The following is a 15,644-nucleotide window of genomic DNA, read 5'->3' on the forward strand; positions in this document are numbered from 1 at the left end:
AAAAAATATTTAGCCTTATAAAGGTAAAAATAATAGAACTAAAAAATAACAACTTCATCAACAACATAATAATATAGTAATAATAATTACTTACCTTTTTTTTTTATACTTGGTTGTCCTTGGTTCAGGTTCATCGTTGTTTATATATGTTTTGTACTTCCTTTTTGTACGATTCATAATGGACTTCTAACTTAACGATTTGTAAATTTTCCTTTAATTATCTCTACAACATTGAACCAAATTTCCCGGTCAAATTTTGAATACAAACCAGCCAATGACGTGAAGGCGCATGATCGAATGTCAAGTAATTGGTCAAGTTGAGAGAAATTATCCTCTAACGTTAGCTTAGTAACGAGTCGACGACGAAAATTTTTGTGCATTTCCATCCTGACGCATTAAGGTAAATATTACTAAAATATTCACAAACGTTTTGATAAAACGATAAATGTAAAAGAAAAATACATTCGTTTTTCGATGTCTGTCGAGTTGTAATTTGCACTTTATTTTACTGAAACTAACGTAACTTCGACTTGATCCGCAACTTGTGAGATTTATTGTGTGACCCTTTCAAAAGATTGACTGGAGATGAAAACTCAGGAAAGGAAAGGTATGTAAAATACTTTAATAATATATATTTTTATATATTTATCCCCCCCCCCCCCCTTCTCCCCATTTATCCGTGTAATGTATGTGTAAGTTAACTATTTAATGTGAATAGACATTTGTACTTGGCTAAAAACATATTCTACTAAAGTAATGTTACAGTTGATAATACATTTAAAACGTTTTTCTGAGTGCTGACTTTATATTGTGTTTCTGTTTTAAAATGTGTACAATTTCCATTTCCAAGGAGTAGAATAGAATATTATTTTGACTGATGCTTAAAAGAAATTCCTTTATGGTTTTTGATGTCATAGTAGTAATATTTTGAATTGAAAAAACCCCTCATAATTTTAATTAGGCAGAACAAAGTGATTTTTTAAGAATTAATACAACATTTCAGTATACAATTTTTAACTCTGCAGACAGACTTTGTTTTATCCCTACTTAAAAGTAACAGAGGTATAAAGAAGTTAAATGTCATGAAATAAGTGATTAAATAAATGTTAAGTGCCTTGTAATTCAGTAATCAGATACTGTGTTCCAACTGTGTGATTCAAATAGCCTACACTGTTTAACTTACTTGTTAACTTCTTCTAATTGTAAAGGTTGCCTTCAAAACTTCACGCATGGAAGCTGCTGGATTACGAGCTAATCCAAAGAAATCAGCAAAGGTGCATTTGTGCATGAAGTTAATTTGAAATAAAAACATTATTTCAAAGCAATCTGGGATTGCCAAATTATAAAGATTTTCAAATCTATATTTTCTTAATTGGTCTTCAGAAACTATTACTACAAGCAACAACCTTAGAGGTTCACCCTACTAAATGAGTCAGATGTAGGAAAACAGTTTAATTAGATACATTATGTGACGTGGCATTGACGCACAGAAGCCAATGGCACATATTGCTATGCTTAGTGACACATTCGGAATTCATTGGTATGTCCCACTGACATTGTCGCGACACACTGACATGACACCTGACACTGAGTCGCAGAACATGTCCGTATGTTGTGACACCTCCAGTAGTGACTGGCAGATGAGTTGAGCAGCTTCACTGACATAATTGTGACACTAAATCCTTAATAAATAGCCTAATTTAGTGATATTTTAAATTAAACACATTAAAGTCAGTCATATGTGTTTTAAACATGTTATCCGTTACTGTAAAACTTTTTCAACATGATGCTGAAGACCTACACCTCCTGGTGTATGTCCATGCAGCATCATTTAAAAAATAAAGGTTTACTGTAACTCTGTGTCAGTCAGGTGTCATGTCAGTGTGTCTCGAAATTGTCAGTGGCACATGCCAATGAATTCCAGTGTCACTAAGCATAGCAACATGTGTCATTGGCTTCTGTGCGTCAGATGCCACGTTACCATGTTAATACCGCTACTGGTTACCTCTAGTCATGTAAAATATAAATAAATTCATTTATTTTGATTAATAGACAGGCAATTTTCTTTTTTAAATCTGTTGTTTGTTTACTAATAGGCTATAATAAAAAAAAAAATGTTTAATGTTATTATTATTATTATTTTACAGGCACTTGAACTGACGGATTCAACCCCTATACCAAAGCAACCACACAAGAGAGACTTAACAAGAGCTGTAATTATTATTATTATTATTATTTTACTTAATGTAACCAGCCGAATGTAAGACACTTATATCACATGATTATTTCACAATGATAGAGATTAAACGTTTCCATACAATGGCTGTAGATAGTGCTTTAACTTAAAACTTGAAAAAGGGACACAGAAGTATGACAGCTTTTGCATTTCTGGTTGAAGGACAGTATTCTTTCTTATATTTATTGTAGTCACAAAATTCTTACTTTGTAGTGATAGATTGTCTTGAAATCTTAATCTTGACACTGTCCTGTGCTAAGACCCTGACAAAACAGGCAGCCACACACATGGTTGATGCCCTGAAGGAGGACCTGAGAAAACAAAAAGTACCTGATCCTAACACAGCCCCACCACTTTATGACTCAGACTCTGACGCAACAGCCATTGATGCAGAATCCTCTCCCATGCAGGAACCACTAAGAAATGTAAGTGTTGCAATAAATAATATAAAAATAATTATTTTATATTAAACACAATGCTAAAATCTTTTTCTCTTACAGCTTGAAACAGAAAGTGAGGATGATAGCTCATCACAGTGCCCAAAAAAGACACCAAAGCTTGACGATGAAATTCTCAGTGCATTGAAAGGTATTTATGATGAAGTGTAGTTTGTTTTATAGTTGACGAAACACATGAGTTTTAAACCAATATAATGTTCACCATGTTTGTATCACTAGAGTTGCCAAAGGTAGTAAAAACACTAAAAGATATAGTGGCGGCCATGAAGGTAGCTCCAGCCTCATCAAGTGAAGTGCAACATACAAAAGTTGTATCACCACCAGCAGAAATGGTATGGATACATGCACAGATATTTTTCTCATGTTAACATATTAAACATTAACACATACATTATGCTTAAATGTAAGCAAACTACTAAAATTAAATACATTATCGACAATTTTGTGAACCAAAAATATAAACTGAGCAGTATAAAAAAGAAAATTAACTTTTTAAATGTCTTTATGTAGGTGTTTATCTGAGTTAGTACAAAGGTCCGTCTTAAAGGGATAGTTCACCCAAAAATGAAAATTAGCCCATGATTTACTCACCCTGAAGCCATCCTAGGTGTATATGACATTCTTCTTTCAGACGAATACAATCTGAGTTATATTTAAAAATGTCCTGGCTCTTCCCAGCTTTATAGTGAGAATCAATGTGTATATATATATTTTTTAATGTCCATCAAAGCCTTCTATCCATGATAAAAGTGCACCACAGGCTCAGGGGGGTTAATTAAGTCCTTCTGAAGTGAAGCGCTGAGTTCGTGTTAAAAAAAAACGTCTCAGGTTACGACTGTAACCATAGTTCCCTGAGAAAGGGAACGAGACGATGCGTCAACGACGCTTTGGGAACGCTCCCAGCGTGAATGCGTCTGAAGCATCTATGTCAACTAGTCCAATGGAAGGGATGAATGTCACGGGCGGGTGACGTCATGACCAGGAAGTGATAAAAGAGCATCCGGTGCAAACCGGCATTAGCTTCAAAAATTGCCGAAGCAAGCCGATCACAGGGATGCAGGAAGTATGGCAGGGTGACGCATCGTCTCGTTCCCTTTCTCAGGGAACTATGGTTACAGTCGTAACCTGAGACGTTCCCTTTCGAGGGAACTCGCGATGCGTCAACGACGCTTTGGGAACGAGAATACCCAAAACGCCAGACTTTCAAATGCCTGAGTGTCAGCCTGTTGTCACACTGCACCAAGCACCTGGGATCCTGGGGCAGCATCCAGGTCCAAGCTGTAAAACCTCATGAATGTGAGCGGTGAGGACCAGCCCGCCGCATCACAAACGTCTTGGAGAGAACTCCAGATAATACGCTTAGGAGCCATACTCCTAGTGGAATGAGCCCTGACCACCAAATGGTTGGCCAGAAGACTCACAAGCAAGAAGAATAGTCTCGACTATCTATATGCTCAATAGGTTGGATTTTCTCGACAGAGAAGTCCGATGAACATAAGTGTCCAGTGCTCGCACTGGCACAAGAGGTTCAGCTTTTCCTGGTCCGAAAAATGGGGGAGGACAGAAACCTGCAGCACAATAGGCCTCGGAATAATGGTAGGCACCTTTGGAACATATCCATGTTTCGGGTAAGATTGCCTTGGCCATCCCGGTGCACTCAAGGCAGGTGGGGACCGAAAGGGCCTGAAGGTCTGACTCTTATAGGGACGAAATAGCTAGCAGAAAATAGTCTTAAAAGAAAGGAACTTCTCTGAGACCAAATCTAAGGGCTCGAAGGGAGCCCCAGATAGGCCTTCTAGAACTATTGCAAGGTCCCAAGCCAGCACCTTAGTGCAAGTTGCATGCCTCAAAGTGCCACGAAGGAAACGAGTGATCAGGGGGTCTCGACCCAAAAATGTACTACCCACCAGGGCGTGGAAAGCCGCAATGGCCGCCACACATATTATACCTTAAGCGTGGAAGGACATAGACCTGATACAAAGCGTTCTTGCAGAAACTCGAATACTGTGTTTACTGGACAGTTAACCGGATCCCACTGACGCTGGTAACACCAAGAAGTGAAAAACTCTCGAAATAGTGAATATAGTTTCCTCGTAGCGGGAGCTCTGGAGCTTAGAATGGTCTAAACAACCTCGGTTGAGAGACCACTCTCTATGAGTTGGGCCCCCTCAGAGGCCAAACCCACAGTTCCCAAATCCCCTGCCGGGGGTGCAATATTGCATCCCCTGCCTGAGACAGAAGGTCTCTCCTGATCGGGACCTCCAAGGGAGGTCCGTCGAGGAGAAAAATTAGGTCCGCAAACCAAATTCAGCTCGGCCAGGGTGGTGCTACTAAGTAGGCTTATTCCATCCTGGCGGATTCACTCCAGAACTCCTGGGAGCAGAGCAACGGAGGGAAATGCGTACAGACGTAGCCTCGGCCACGTCTGCACCATAGCATCCAGCCCCGAGGGGACTGGTTGAGTGAGGGATAACCAGAGTGGACAGTGCGTCGTATGCTGAGACGAGAACAAATCCACTTCTGCCTGGCCGTAAAACTCCCATATTTGCTCCACCGCCTCGGGGTGGAGTCCCCTGGCCTCAGCCCCTGCCTCGACAGGGTGTCTGCTCCAATATTCTGGCCCCCCCTGGAATATACCCTGCCCTCAGACAGCGTAATTTCTTGAGGGACCAAAATAAGAGGCCACCAACGTGTTGTCTGTGGGTCAAGAACCAGAGTTTCCTCCATATAACCAAGGCGCGGGGATACTGCCGCGTGATCTTGATCGTAAGGAGTGGGTTTCCCCTCAGGGAGAACCCTCTGGTCCTGAGCCACCTCTGTAAAGGTCTCACGTACAGCAGGTCAAAGGGTATCACATTGGACGCTGCTGCCCTGAGGCCTAACAGTCACTGTTCCTGAACAACACATGATGGCCCCTCAGGTCTGGGAGGAGATGTCTCAACGCATTGAAGACGACCATCATCTCTAGGCAATTCATGTGCCAAGAGAGATGATGACTCCTCCACAAGCCCTGAGCTGAGCGGCCTTCCAATACCGCTCCCCAGCCGGTGAGGGAAGCATCTGTCGAGATCACAACTCGATGGCAAAGAGCTCCCAACACCGGACCCTGGGTTAAGAACCAGTGTTTCCTCCATATAACCAAGGTGCGGAGACACCGCCGCGTGATCTTGATCATACGAAGTGGGTTTCCCCTCGGGGAGAACCCTCTGGTCCTGAGCCACCACTGTAAAGGTCTCAGGTACAGCAGGCCAAAAGTTATCCCGTTGGACGCTGCTGTCACAAGACCCAACAGTCTCTCTAACTGTTTTACAGTGCGTGACTGGCCTAGCCTCAGCTCTTTTGTGGCTGTTAGGATAGCAGCTACACGAACGGGCGACAGAGTGGCCCGCATCGTCACTGAATCCCATACCACACCAAGGAAAGTGGTTCTCTGTACTGGAGAAAGCACACTCTTCTTGGCATTGAGCCTCAACCCCAACAGCTGCATAGGAGCGAGAACGACACCTCGGTGCCGAACCGCTAACTGTTCTGATTCCGCTAGAATCAGCCAGTCATCTATGCAATTCAGAATGCATATGCACTGCAGCCTGGCGGGGCCAGAGCTGCGTCTACACGCTTCGTGAATGTGCGGGGTGATAGAGCTAGACCGAAAGGAAGTGCCTGATACTGGTGTTCTTTGCCCCAAAGAAAACCTCAGGAACCTCCTGTGCTGAGGGAGGATGGAGATATGGAAGTATGCGTCTTTTAGATCTATCGTGACAAACCAGTCCTCGGATCTGATTTGAGTCACGATCTGTTTGAGTGTCAGCATTTTGGACTTGAGTTCCAGCACCAAACACTCCAACAGACGAAGATCTAGTATGTGACGCAGCTCTCCATCCTTTTTTGGAACAATGAGATAACGACTGTAAAGACCCGACGCAATGTCGGGTGAGTACACCTGCTCTATAGCTTTCTTTGCTAACAGGGCCTTTACCTCTTGCTCCATTACCAGAGCCTGCTCGGAATGCACTAACGTGAGCAACACCCCGTTGTAGCCTGGAGGACGAGAACCAAATCTGCCTCTTACTACTAACTGCAGGACCCATAGAGATATATTTGGCAGTAGCTTCCGCGCTGCCAGAAAATCTACCAAGGGAACCAGCCCCTCGAGGCTGGCCTCTGGTGTAATAAAGACAGCCAGTTCGGGGACCTGAAGCATACTGGCAGGAACCACCCGAACTGACTGTTTTCGAACCCCCCTCAGAGGGCGCATTCCGACGCAATGTCGAGTTGACGCTGCGCCAGAAGCTCGCTGGAGACCGCTGCGCCCCGAAGCACCAAGGGTGGCGGGGTTGGCAGAACGGTCCCCTGAGGGCACCGAGATGGAAAGGGCACCGTATAATGAGGTGTACACCATTCCACCCCGGTTGGGGCTGCCCTCACCGGTCTGACGCCGGTGGCGCCAGACCTTTTCTTTTGAGCCGCAGCCTTCTCAGCGTGAAGAACGGTCCTCGGATCCGGCTTCTGCTTTGAAGGCTTTGGCTGCTGTGTTGTGTATGAGAAACTAGACGGCTGGAGCTGCTCACGCCCAGCAGCCCCAGGGGGTTGGACATAGCGAGGGAGAGATTATCTTGTATCTTTCTCTATGATTCCCATCAAATTGAGCCAGAGGTGTCTCTCAGTGACCCCAAGGGCTGCCATGCCTGAGAGATAAATCTGTGGCCCGACGGAGTTCTCAAACCCCATCGGGCCAAACTCCCTCACTTCTGTCCAAATACCGCAGCAGGTCAGCCTGATATGCTTGTAGCACTGCTATGGTGTGCAAGCAGGCCCATGCTAGACCCACTGCCATATATGCTTTTCCCACTAGATTAAAAAATAGTTTTCTTTAATGGTTTAGTGAGAGAAGCCGACGCCTTCAGGTACGATACTGAACCGGGAGACAGATAGCTCGCAAGCGTCTGTTCTACCCGGGGTATTGCCCCATAGCCATACCCTCTTAACCCCCAAATATCTGAATATACATGAATGTGGGGGCTAAAAGACAAGAGGAGTAAGGCTTTTTCCATGATCTAGACAGCTCGCTGTGCAGATCGGGAAAAATGGAAGGCCCCGTGATGGAGGTGGAAAAATAGAGGGAAGGAAACTCGTTTAATTTATTTTATTTTTAGGACGAGTGCCCCCTTATTTCTGCTGGCCATAAATATTTAATTTATCTACAGCCTTAGTAAACACTTCCACCAGCTTATTATTTTTTATATATATTTTTTATATATATTCACTTTATTTTATATATAATATATAAACTATCATATATATATATATAGGCTATATATATTTCTCATACGCTGGGGAAAGAGATGGCAAATTCACTTCCCCCATGATTGTGTCACTTTCAATGCCCAGCACATCTACCTCCTCGGAGGTAGAGCACTGAAGCATTGATTTCTCTCTCTCCCCGGGCGGAAGAGACCGCAGCGCGGGCTTCCGAGACCGGCGAGAGAGCACTGGATCCCTCGTGGAAAGGGAGGAGATAAGATCCGCGGACCCGTCTCCAACCCCGTAAAGAGATCCTATTCGCGATCCACAGGAATGCATTCTCCGCGCTGCCTCGGCAGACGCGGGACCTGTCACCCTGAGAATTGCGAGCCCGGCCACTTTCCTCGAAAAGTGACAGGCGGGAGCGGAGCATGCGAAGCTAAAGCTTCTCACAATGTTGGCAATCAGCCCCCTCGGAGGCTGATACCGCATGCTCTACTCCCAAACACATCACACAAAGCTCGTGTGTGTCCCTACTCGTTAAATAGCGCGAGCAGGGAGAACACAGAGTTTGTGCAATTGTTTAGTTTCCATAAATATATATATCAGACAGACAACAGTAAATATAACAGACAGTTTGACACAGATCGCTTGCTGAGGCAACAGAAGCTAATGCCGGTTTGCACCGGATGCTCTTTTATCACTTCCTGGTCATGACGTCACCCGCCCGTGACATTCATTCCTTCCATTGGACTAGTTGACATAGATGCTTCAGACGCATTCACGCTGGGAGCGTTCCCAAAGCGTCGTTGACGCATCGCGAGTTCCCTCGAAAGGGAACTTTTGGTTATAACTGGTAGTGTCTTAAAGGGATAGTTCACCCCAAAATGGAAGTTCGGTCATTTCCTCAGCCTTCAGTTGTAAAAAACCTGTATACATTTCTTTATTCTGCCAAACACAAAGGAAGATATGAGTGGTTTGGAACAACATGAAAATAAGGAAATCATGACAGAACTTTAAATTTTTTGGTGAACTATGCCTTAACTGTTCCACAGTTGCATGTTTATCAATTGTTTCTAAGTCGTTGAAAAAGCCAAACATTGTTTAAATTTTTTTACCAAAAAGAGATATGTAGATTTACTTAATTTTTTTTTTAGCAAATTATCCTTAATTTTTTGCAGTATCCTGAAAAGGTTTTTTTTTTTTTTTTTTTGCAAGTGTATATATAATATAGCCAATGTTAATGTCATTGATGCGCGCGCACACACTTCTGACACAATTGTTTTGTTTTTTACTGTTATCTAAATAGATGTCCCTGGGTGAAGGAATCACCATTCCAAAAAGGGCGTTCGAGAGATTGTCTAAGACCAAAATGTCAGTATTTACCCAGGAGCTGGCTGTTGTCATTTTTGGACACGAGGCTCTGGCGACATCAAGTCTAACGGGCAAAAAAACCACCAAAACAGCACTGGACTCCATCAAAGTGAATGCGCTCATTGGTATGTTTGTTGTTTCCTTTATTTAAACAGATGACAGCTACACTGAATAAATGGTACCTGGAAAAAATTGTGCTTCATGTGATGGTAGAATTTAATTTAAATTAGTTTATTTAAATGCAGCATGTTAACTCCTTCACCGCCAGCATTTCTATTAAAACTTAAAACCTCCACCTGAATTTGATGATTTTTACCCATCTTCCATGGCCCCCACAATATTGTTTCTATGATTATCTGCACAAACACTATATCAAAATTAAGATCAGAGTCTTTGTCGTTAAAACAGTGTCTCATAAATGACAATCTGTCAATGGTGGGGAAACAATCAATATTGCTGATTCAAACAAAAAATATTACGCTACACCAAGAAGGACTGGTAGAAATAGCTCTCTACATAACAATAGCAGGTTACCACTTTTTACAGAGGAGATGTATCTTTGTTCTATAAGTTCTGTAAGCTGTCTCTATGTGACACTGTCAGTCTGTTTTGAGTTATGTCTTTGGCCGTTTCTTAATATGTGTTCTTGTCTCTACTTGTGTTCTTGTTGACTTGTGAAACGTCATCAGTCGCTGCCCAAGTACTGTCCCAATACACAAGTTTGCATTTTGCAAGAACGGTTAAAAATCCCGGAAGTGTTCTTGACACGGCCATTTTACAGAGGATGCATCGGTTGGTAACTTGTGTGAACTTGACGGCAGAAATATCCCAGCATTCATTTCGGCATTCGAGGAAGGAGCGGGAAGCAGAGAGGCCGGTCAGTATTACCAGAGACAATTTATATTACCGCCGTTTTTCCCCCGCTGTTGGCTAGTGATGTACACAAACAAACAACAGAAGCAGAATGAAAAGGAGACAGGCGTTGCTTTATTGTTATGAACATTACATTGTAGTGTATGTAGAGTAGTAATCTCTTGAGCTGAGGGTAAGCTTGGGCGATAAAGCCTGGCTGTTATCGTCAATAATTCTTGTCATGTTTGGGTACTGCAGACGGCGTCTGTGCGGGGGTATTATTGCGCAATACCAGCAAGAACACATCGTCTCAAACTGTCAGCAGCGTTCTGTGTGCTCGTCACCTTGTGAGTTCATTCTTGCAAGAACAACTAGCAAGAGCTTTCTGCCCAAGAACACAAGTCCGTTCTTTGCATTCTTGGTTTTGAGAAACACCCTTTGTCTGTGTTCTGGAATTTAGTTCAGTTCTGTCGTTCTCCACCCCCTGCCTGTTTGTTTCCATGGTGTTTGGTTAATTGTTTGTTCTGTTTAGGTGTGTGTTGTTAATTAGTCATTATGCGTTCATTTGTCCCAGCTGTGTCTCGGTTTCCCTGATCTGTTCTGTATATTTAAGCCCTGTGTTTCAGTCTGTTCCTTGTCTGTTGTCGTTGCTATATTTGTGGTTGTTTGGTTCCCGATTTTGAGGAATAAAGAATTACTGGACTTGGATCCTGCTTCAACCTCCGTTGACACTCACACTCTCTTAACACTCATTAGCTCTCTGCATCACTTCTATTTTATTTATTTTTTTACTATGGATGATGACCAAACCTTTGTATTTGAATGTGTTTATGCACTATTAAAAAATTACTATTCATAGTGCTTAACTGTACATTTAATTTTTAGCTTTCAGGTAAATGCCTTTCCGTCTCATTTTATGTGAAGGACAAGTATAAACTTTTTCTGAAGATTTATAGATTTGATTTTGTCCCTTGGTCTTTTCATCCATCATTTAATAATGCTATATCAACAATATGCATACAATTTGTGAGGATGGTAAGCCATCTATTGCTGTTGTACTACACAGAACTATTAGACCATTACAGGTTTATTTGGTCAAATAATTTATGCATTATAATTTATGAAAAAATATATATATTTAGGTTGCATATATTGTTTTCATGTCTCTTTACTTTATAAATGTATGGCCTAGATAAACCAATTGCATCTACATCGGATAACAGTGATTATCATATTAAATAAAATGTTTTTATTTTTGTGTTCACAGATGCTGTGATTACTCGTTTTGAAGGGACCACTCCTTCTCAAGTCAGGGCTGTACTTCGACAGAAGTGCAACAATGAGAGTTATGCAAAAAAAATTCAGGAAAGTGGTGTCTTTAGAGGCGATAAGAATTAAATGATCATTAGACTGAAGTAACCTACCAAAGGGGTTGTTAATTTAAAGTTCATGCAGTTCTTAATTTGTTGTCTGTTAAAATGTGAAGAATTAATAATGTAAGTCAACTTTTTTGAGTTTTTTTTTTCTAAGGGATTTAATTATGCAATATTGATACTTGTATGATTCTAATTTTACAATATTAAACTAAGATTATCCTTATAATTTTTTTTGTTTTCTAATTTATTTATTTTTTTGTTTGGACATTAAAAACTTTATTCATTCATTAAATTTACTTTTGGAAAACCAAAAATTTGATTCATCATTTGACTACCAACCTTTTTTATTGTTAGTGTAAGCATTGTGGTTTTTGTTATTTTGCAATGCATTAAACTGAAATGAATACATATTTAATTAACTAGTTTTTTTCTCAGTTATATTACATAATAAGCCTATTTTACATACAATAGAAGTAGTTAAAGTACATTATGTAGAAAGATGCATTAAAATCACTCTTAAGTTCAACTGATTGCATTTAATGTAAATTTAACAATTATATTTATTTTGCAAATTTGTATTTGTGTTTGAAACATTACATTTAATTAAGAATTAAGTGTACTGTTAATTTACATTAAAGTATATTTTAGTTCACATTAATTGCTTGTCGGGAGATTGAACAGTGCACTTTAACTATATTTTAAAAACACTAGAAGCATTTATGAAAGTAGGTATAAAATTGTATTAAAGTCCCACTTAAGTTGTTCCAAAAAAATCACTCTTAATGGCAACTTATTGCATTTTATTTCTACTTAACATGTGATATATTTGACATTAATTACCCTTAATGTGCATTCAGTGTGCCGAAAACATTGCATTTAATTCACACTTAAGTGTATTGTTGACTGACATTAAAGTATATTTGAGTTCACATTAATTGCGTCATTATATTGTGTAGTGCACTTTAACTGTATTTTAAATACACTGGAAGCAATTGTGAAAGTATATATCAAGTTGTATTAAAGTACCAATTAAGTTGTTTTAAAAAAATCACTCTTAATGGCAACTTATTACATTTTATTTTAACTTAATATATGATACATTTGAACTTAATTACACTTAATGTGCATTAAGTGAGTTGAAAACATTGCATTTAATTCACACTTAAGTGTATTGTTAACTGACATTAAAGTATATTTTTAATCACATTAATTGCGTGTCATTATATTGTGTAGTGCACTTTAACTATAATTTAAATACACTAGAAGCAATTATGAAAGTATATATAAAGTTGTATTTAAGTACCAATTAAGTTGTACCAAAAAATCACTCTTAATTGCAACTTATTACACTTTATTTCAACTTAATATGTGATATATTTGAAATAAATTACACTTAATGTGCATGCAATGCCCCGAAAACATTGCATTTAAGTCACACTTAAGTGTATACATTTAAAGTGTATTATTTTTGTAATAAGTACACTTTATAAAAGTACACTAAAGTACACTTTTTTTTCACAAGGGTACACTTCACTTGAAACAACATTTCGAAGAACAATTGGTCCAGTATATAAAACAAACTGTCGAAATTCAGTGGCTTTCCATCTATCCAGTTCCCTCAAACCCCTGGGCTGCCTTGCAAACTCACTTGGCATGGATCCATTCAGCTTGTTTAGTTTTTCTGAGATCTCATCTTTTTGTCTTGCAGATAGCCGGCACACTTTTGGACCCTGAGACAAAAAAACTAGAACACATTTTACTACTCCTAAACAAATCAAATGCATATAGTCTAACACAAAAGAGCTCATGCAAGGTATGCCTGCATCTATAAGAGGGCTTTTTATTGTCTGGTGATCCTCATACAGTACTTGACTGAACTCCTCGTCTGTTCTTGCTCTAAAGTTCTCATGACTGTTAAAAACAACTCTACCTTCCCACGAGCCTTTGGCCAAACACCTTTCACAGCTGAAGTACCCATTGTGTTTTTTTATGCATTTTAAAAATGATCTTGCTGGTGCATCACATATAAAGGCCTTAAGGCTGACAGCATAAACTTTATCTTCATACTCTATCCCAACAGCTTTGAGATGCTGAAACTCTTCCAAAAGGTCTTTAACAAAATCATCCAAAGGACTTGGCTTCGCTTTTCCACAGAAAAGTGCAACAATGAAAGGATCAAATTTGTGAAACTGTGCAAATAATGGCCAAAATTGAACACTGTTTGATTTAAAAAGTGGTATGCCATCAATGTTCACACTCAACTCAAGGTTTTGTGAAAAGGATTGGCACTGTGCAATCTTTAGTCTAATGCCTTGTTCTAAACCATAATAAATGTACTGCCCATTACATCTAGAAAGACATTCAACGGTTTTGGGGGTTGCAAGGATGGTGCGTGTATCCTTTGGCAGCTGGTGCCCATGTCTACGTAGGATGCCTAGTAGCTCATTCAATGACGTTTAAGTGATTGAATTACTTGTTGACCAAATCCTTAAATCACAGCCAATATCTGGTGTATCACTGTCAGGGTGTAAACTTAGGATTTCAGGCTCAGAGTCAGAAGATTCTACATGCTCTGTGTATCCATAATCAGATCCGTTATCTTCTACAACTTCTTGAAGTCCATCTTCAAGTCCACTTCTATCACTTGGTACTGAATGAATATCAAGGTTGTCATCACTATCCAACTGAGCAATGGCATTAACTTCTGCTTTTCTTTTTCTCCAACTTCTTAAGTATGTCATATCTGCAACAGTAATATAATTGTATGTTGACATTATAGATTTTTGAAATTGATTTTTAAAAATATAAACAAAAAGCTTAATAGTGATTGCAAAGAAACTATAATCCAAAACTGGTTAATCAACTTCCCACTAATTATATGAGGTACATTTATGTGCAGACATCATGATGCTTGCTACAATTTAATTAGTGTATTCCTGGATTCTCTCAAAGACTGCCAACGTTTAGTAAGAATATCTCTCTTGTAATAATAGTAAGTAATATTTGTGGTTCTTAAAACAGATCAGTTTAATTCTCCATTCTCAAATATTTTGACAGAAATTTCACAAATATATTAAGTGAATTTAAATAAATAATTGGTTAGTCAAATACTAAATTCTTCTAGTGATTTTATTAATATAACTACATTTTAGACAAATTATTTTGGTATGTTCAACCAAAGACAATTTATATAGACACGCCACTTCCTCAATCCTCAAAACCTATCGTCTGGTTCCACTGACGCATGCACACAGTTGAGGTTTGCGACAGTGGAAAATACGTTACTGTTTGAAAAGGCGGCAGATTTGAGATGCAGTGTATGTGTGCGTTGTGTAAATATCAGACATCCCAAGTCTCCAGAAGTTCCGGGAGTCTCCCGCATATTATTAGCGGCTCCCTGATGGCCGTAAATTAGTTCAAATCGCCAGGAATTGCACATACTGTGCTTCAAACCGTGTAGCGCGTGCACGGCAGAGAGGGAGAGAACCTTTGCGCATGCGTAGTAAAAGTATAACCTTTGGGGAAAAGGGCGTTTTAAACCTTATTTTGGGGCAAAGTCATCAAACCTTTTCAGCGATTTTTATCATATTTTACTGCTGTTTCTATACATGCAGTTTTTATGTCCCGGTGACCAGTGAGAGAGACGTTGCCAAAATGGCGGCCGAGTGGCATGACTTGCATAAAAGGACTTTGGTTCAAATCAAACTATCAAGTAAATGATTTCAGAGATTTTGTTAATAAAGTTAATTATTACTGAGATATTTTCTAAGCCACTGAATTTTGAGTAACTTTACACTGCAGAAAAAATGCAAACGCTTATCAAGCTGCTCTTTGTCGCGACGGATAGCCACCTAAAATGTCTATCTACAGTATGTTTACAATAAAAAGGTCAGTTTGGTTAAAAAATAAGGTAAATGTTTATAACGTTACACTTATTTTGCCATCATAGCTACTAACTTTACACAGCTGCTTACGACGCGTGATGAGCTTTCTGGCGGTTGACTTGATGGGTGGAATACATATTCGCGCGCTTCCTCTGCTGTATGTTCGCGGGCGCGCGCGCCTCCTCATTGCTTCTTCTTTCGGTTTTATGGCGGTTGGCAACTA

General features: G+C 39.9%; 1 protein-coding gene across 1 annotated transcript; it reads left to right on the forward strand.

The window, feature by feature from the left end:
• Window positions 1-2,523: 2,523 nt before the first annotated feature.
• Window positions 2,524-11,846, forward strand: LOC143733382 (uncharacterized). Its single transcript, XM_077225089.1, has 5 exons — window positions 2,524-2,661; window positions 2,737-2,824; window positions 2,914-3,026; window positions 9,245-9,434; window positions 11,429-11,846. Exons 1-5 carry the CDS (start codon window positions 2,524-2,526, stop codon window positions 11,557-11,559), a joined length of 660 nt encoding a protein of 219 aa, XP_077081204.1. The 3' UTR covers window positions 11,560-11,846.
• Window positions 11,847-15,644: the final 3,798 nt, after the last annotated feature.

Source organism: Siphateles boraxobius, unplaced genomic scaffold (genome assembly GCF_051911475.1).
Source record: "Siphateles boraxobius isolate OS27281-9 unplaced genomic scaffold, OSU_SipBor_1 99, whole genome shotgun sequence".
Classification (NCBI taxonomy): Eukaryota; Metazoa; Chordata; class Actinopteri; order Cypriniformes; family Leuciscidae; genus Siphateles; species Siphateles boraxobius.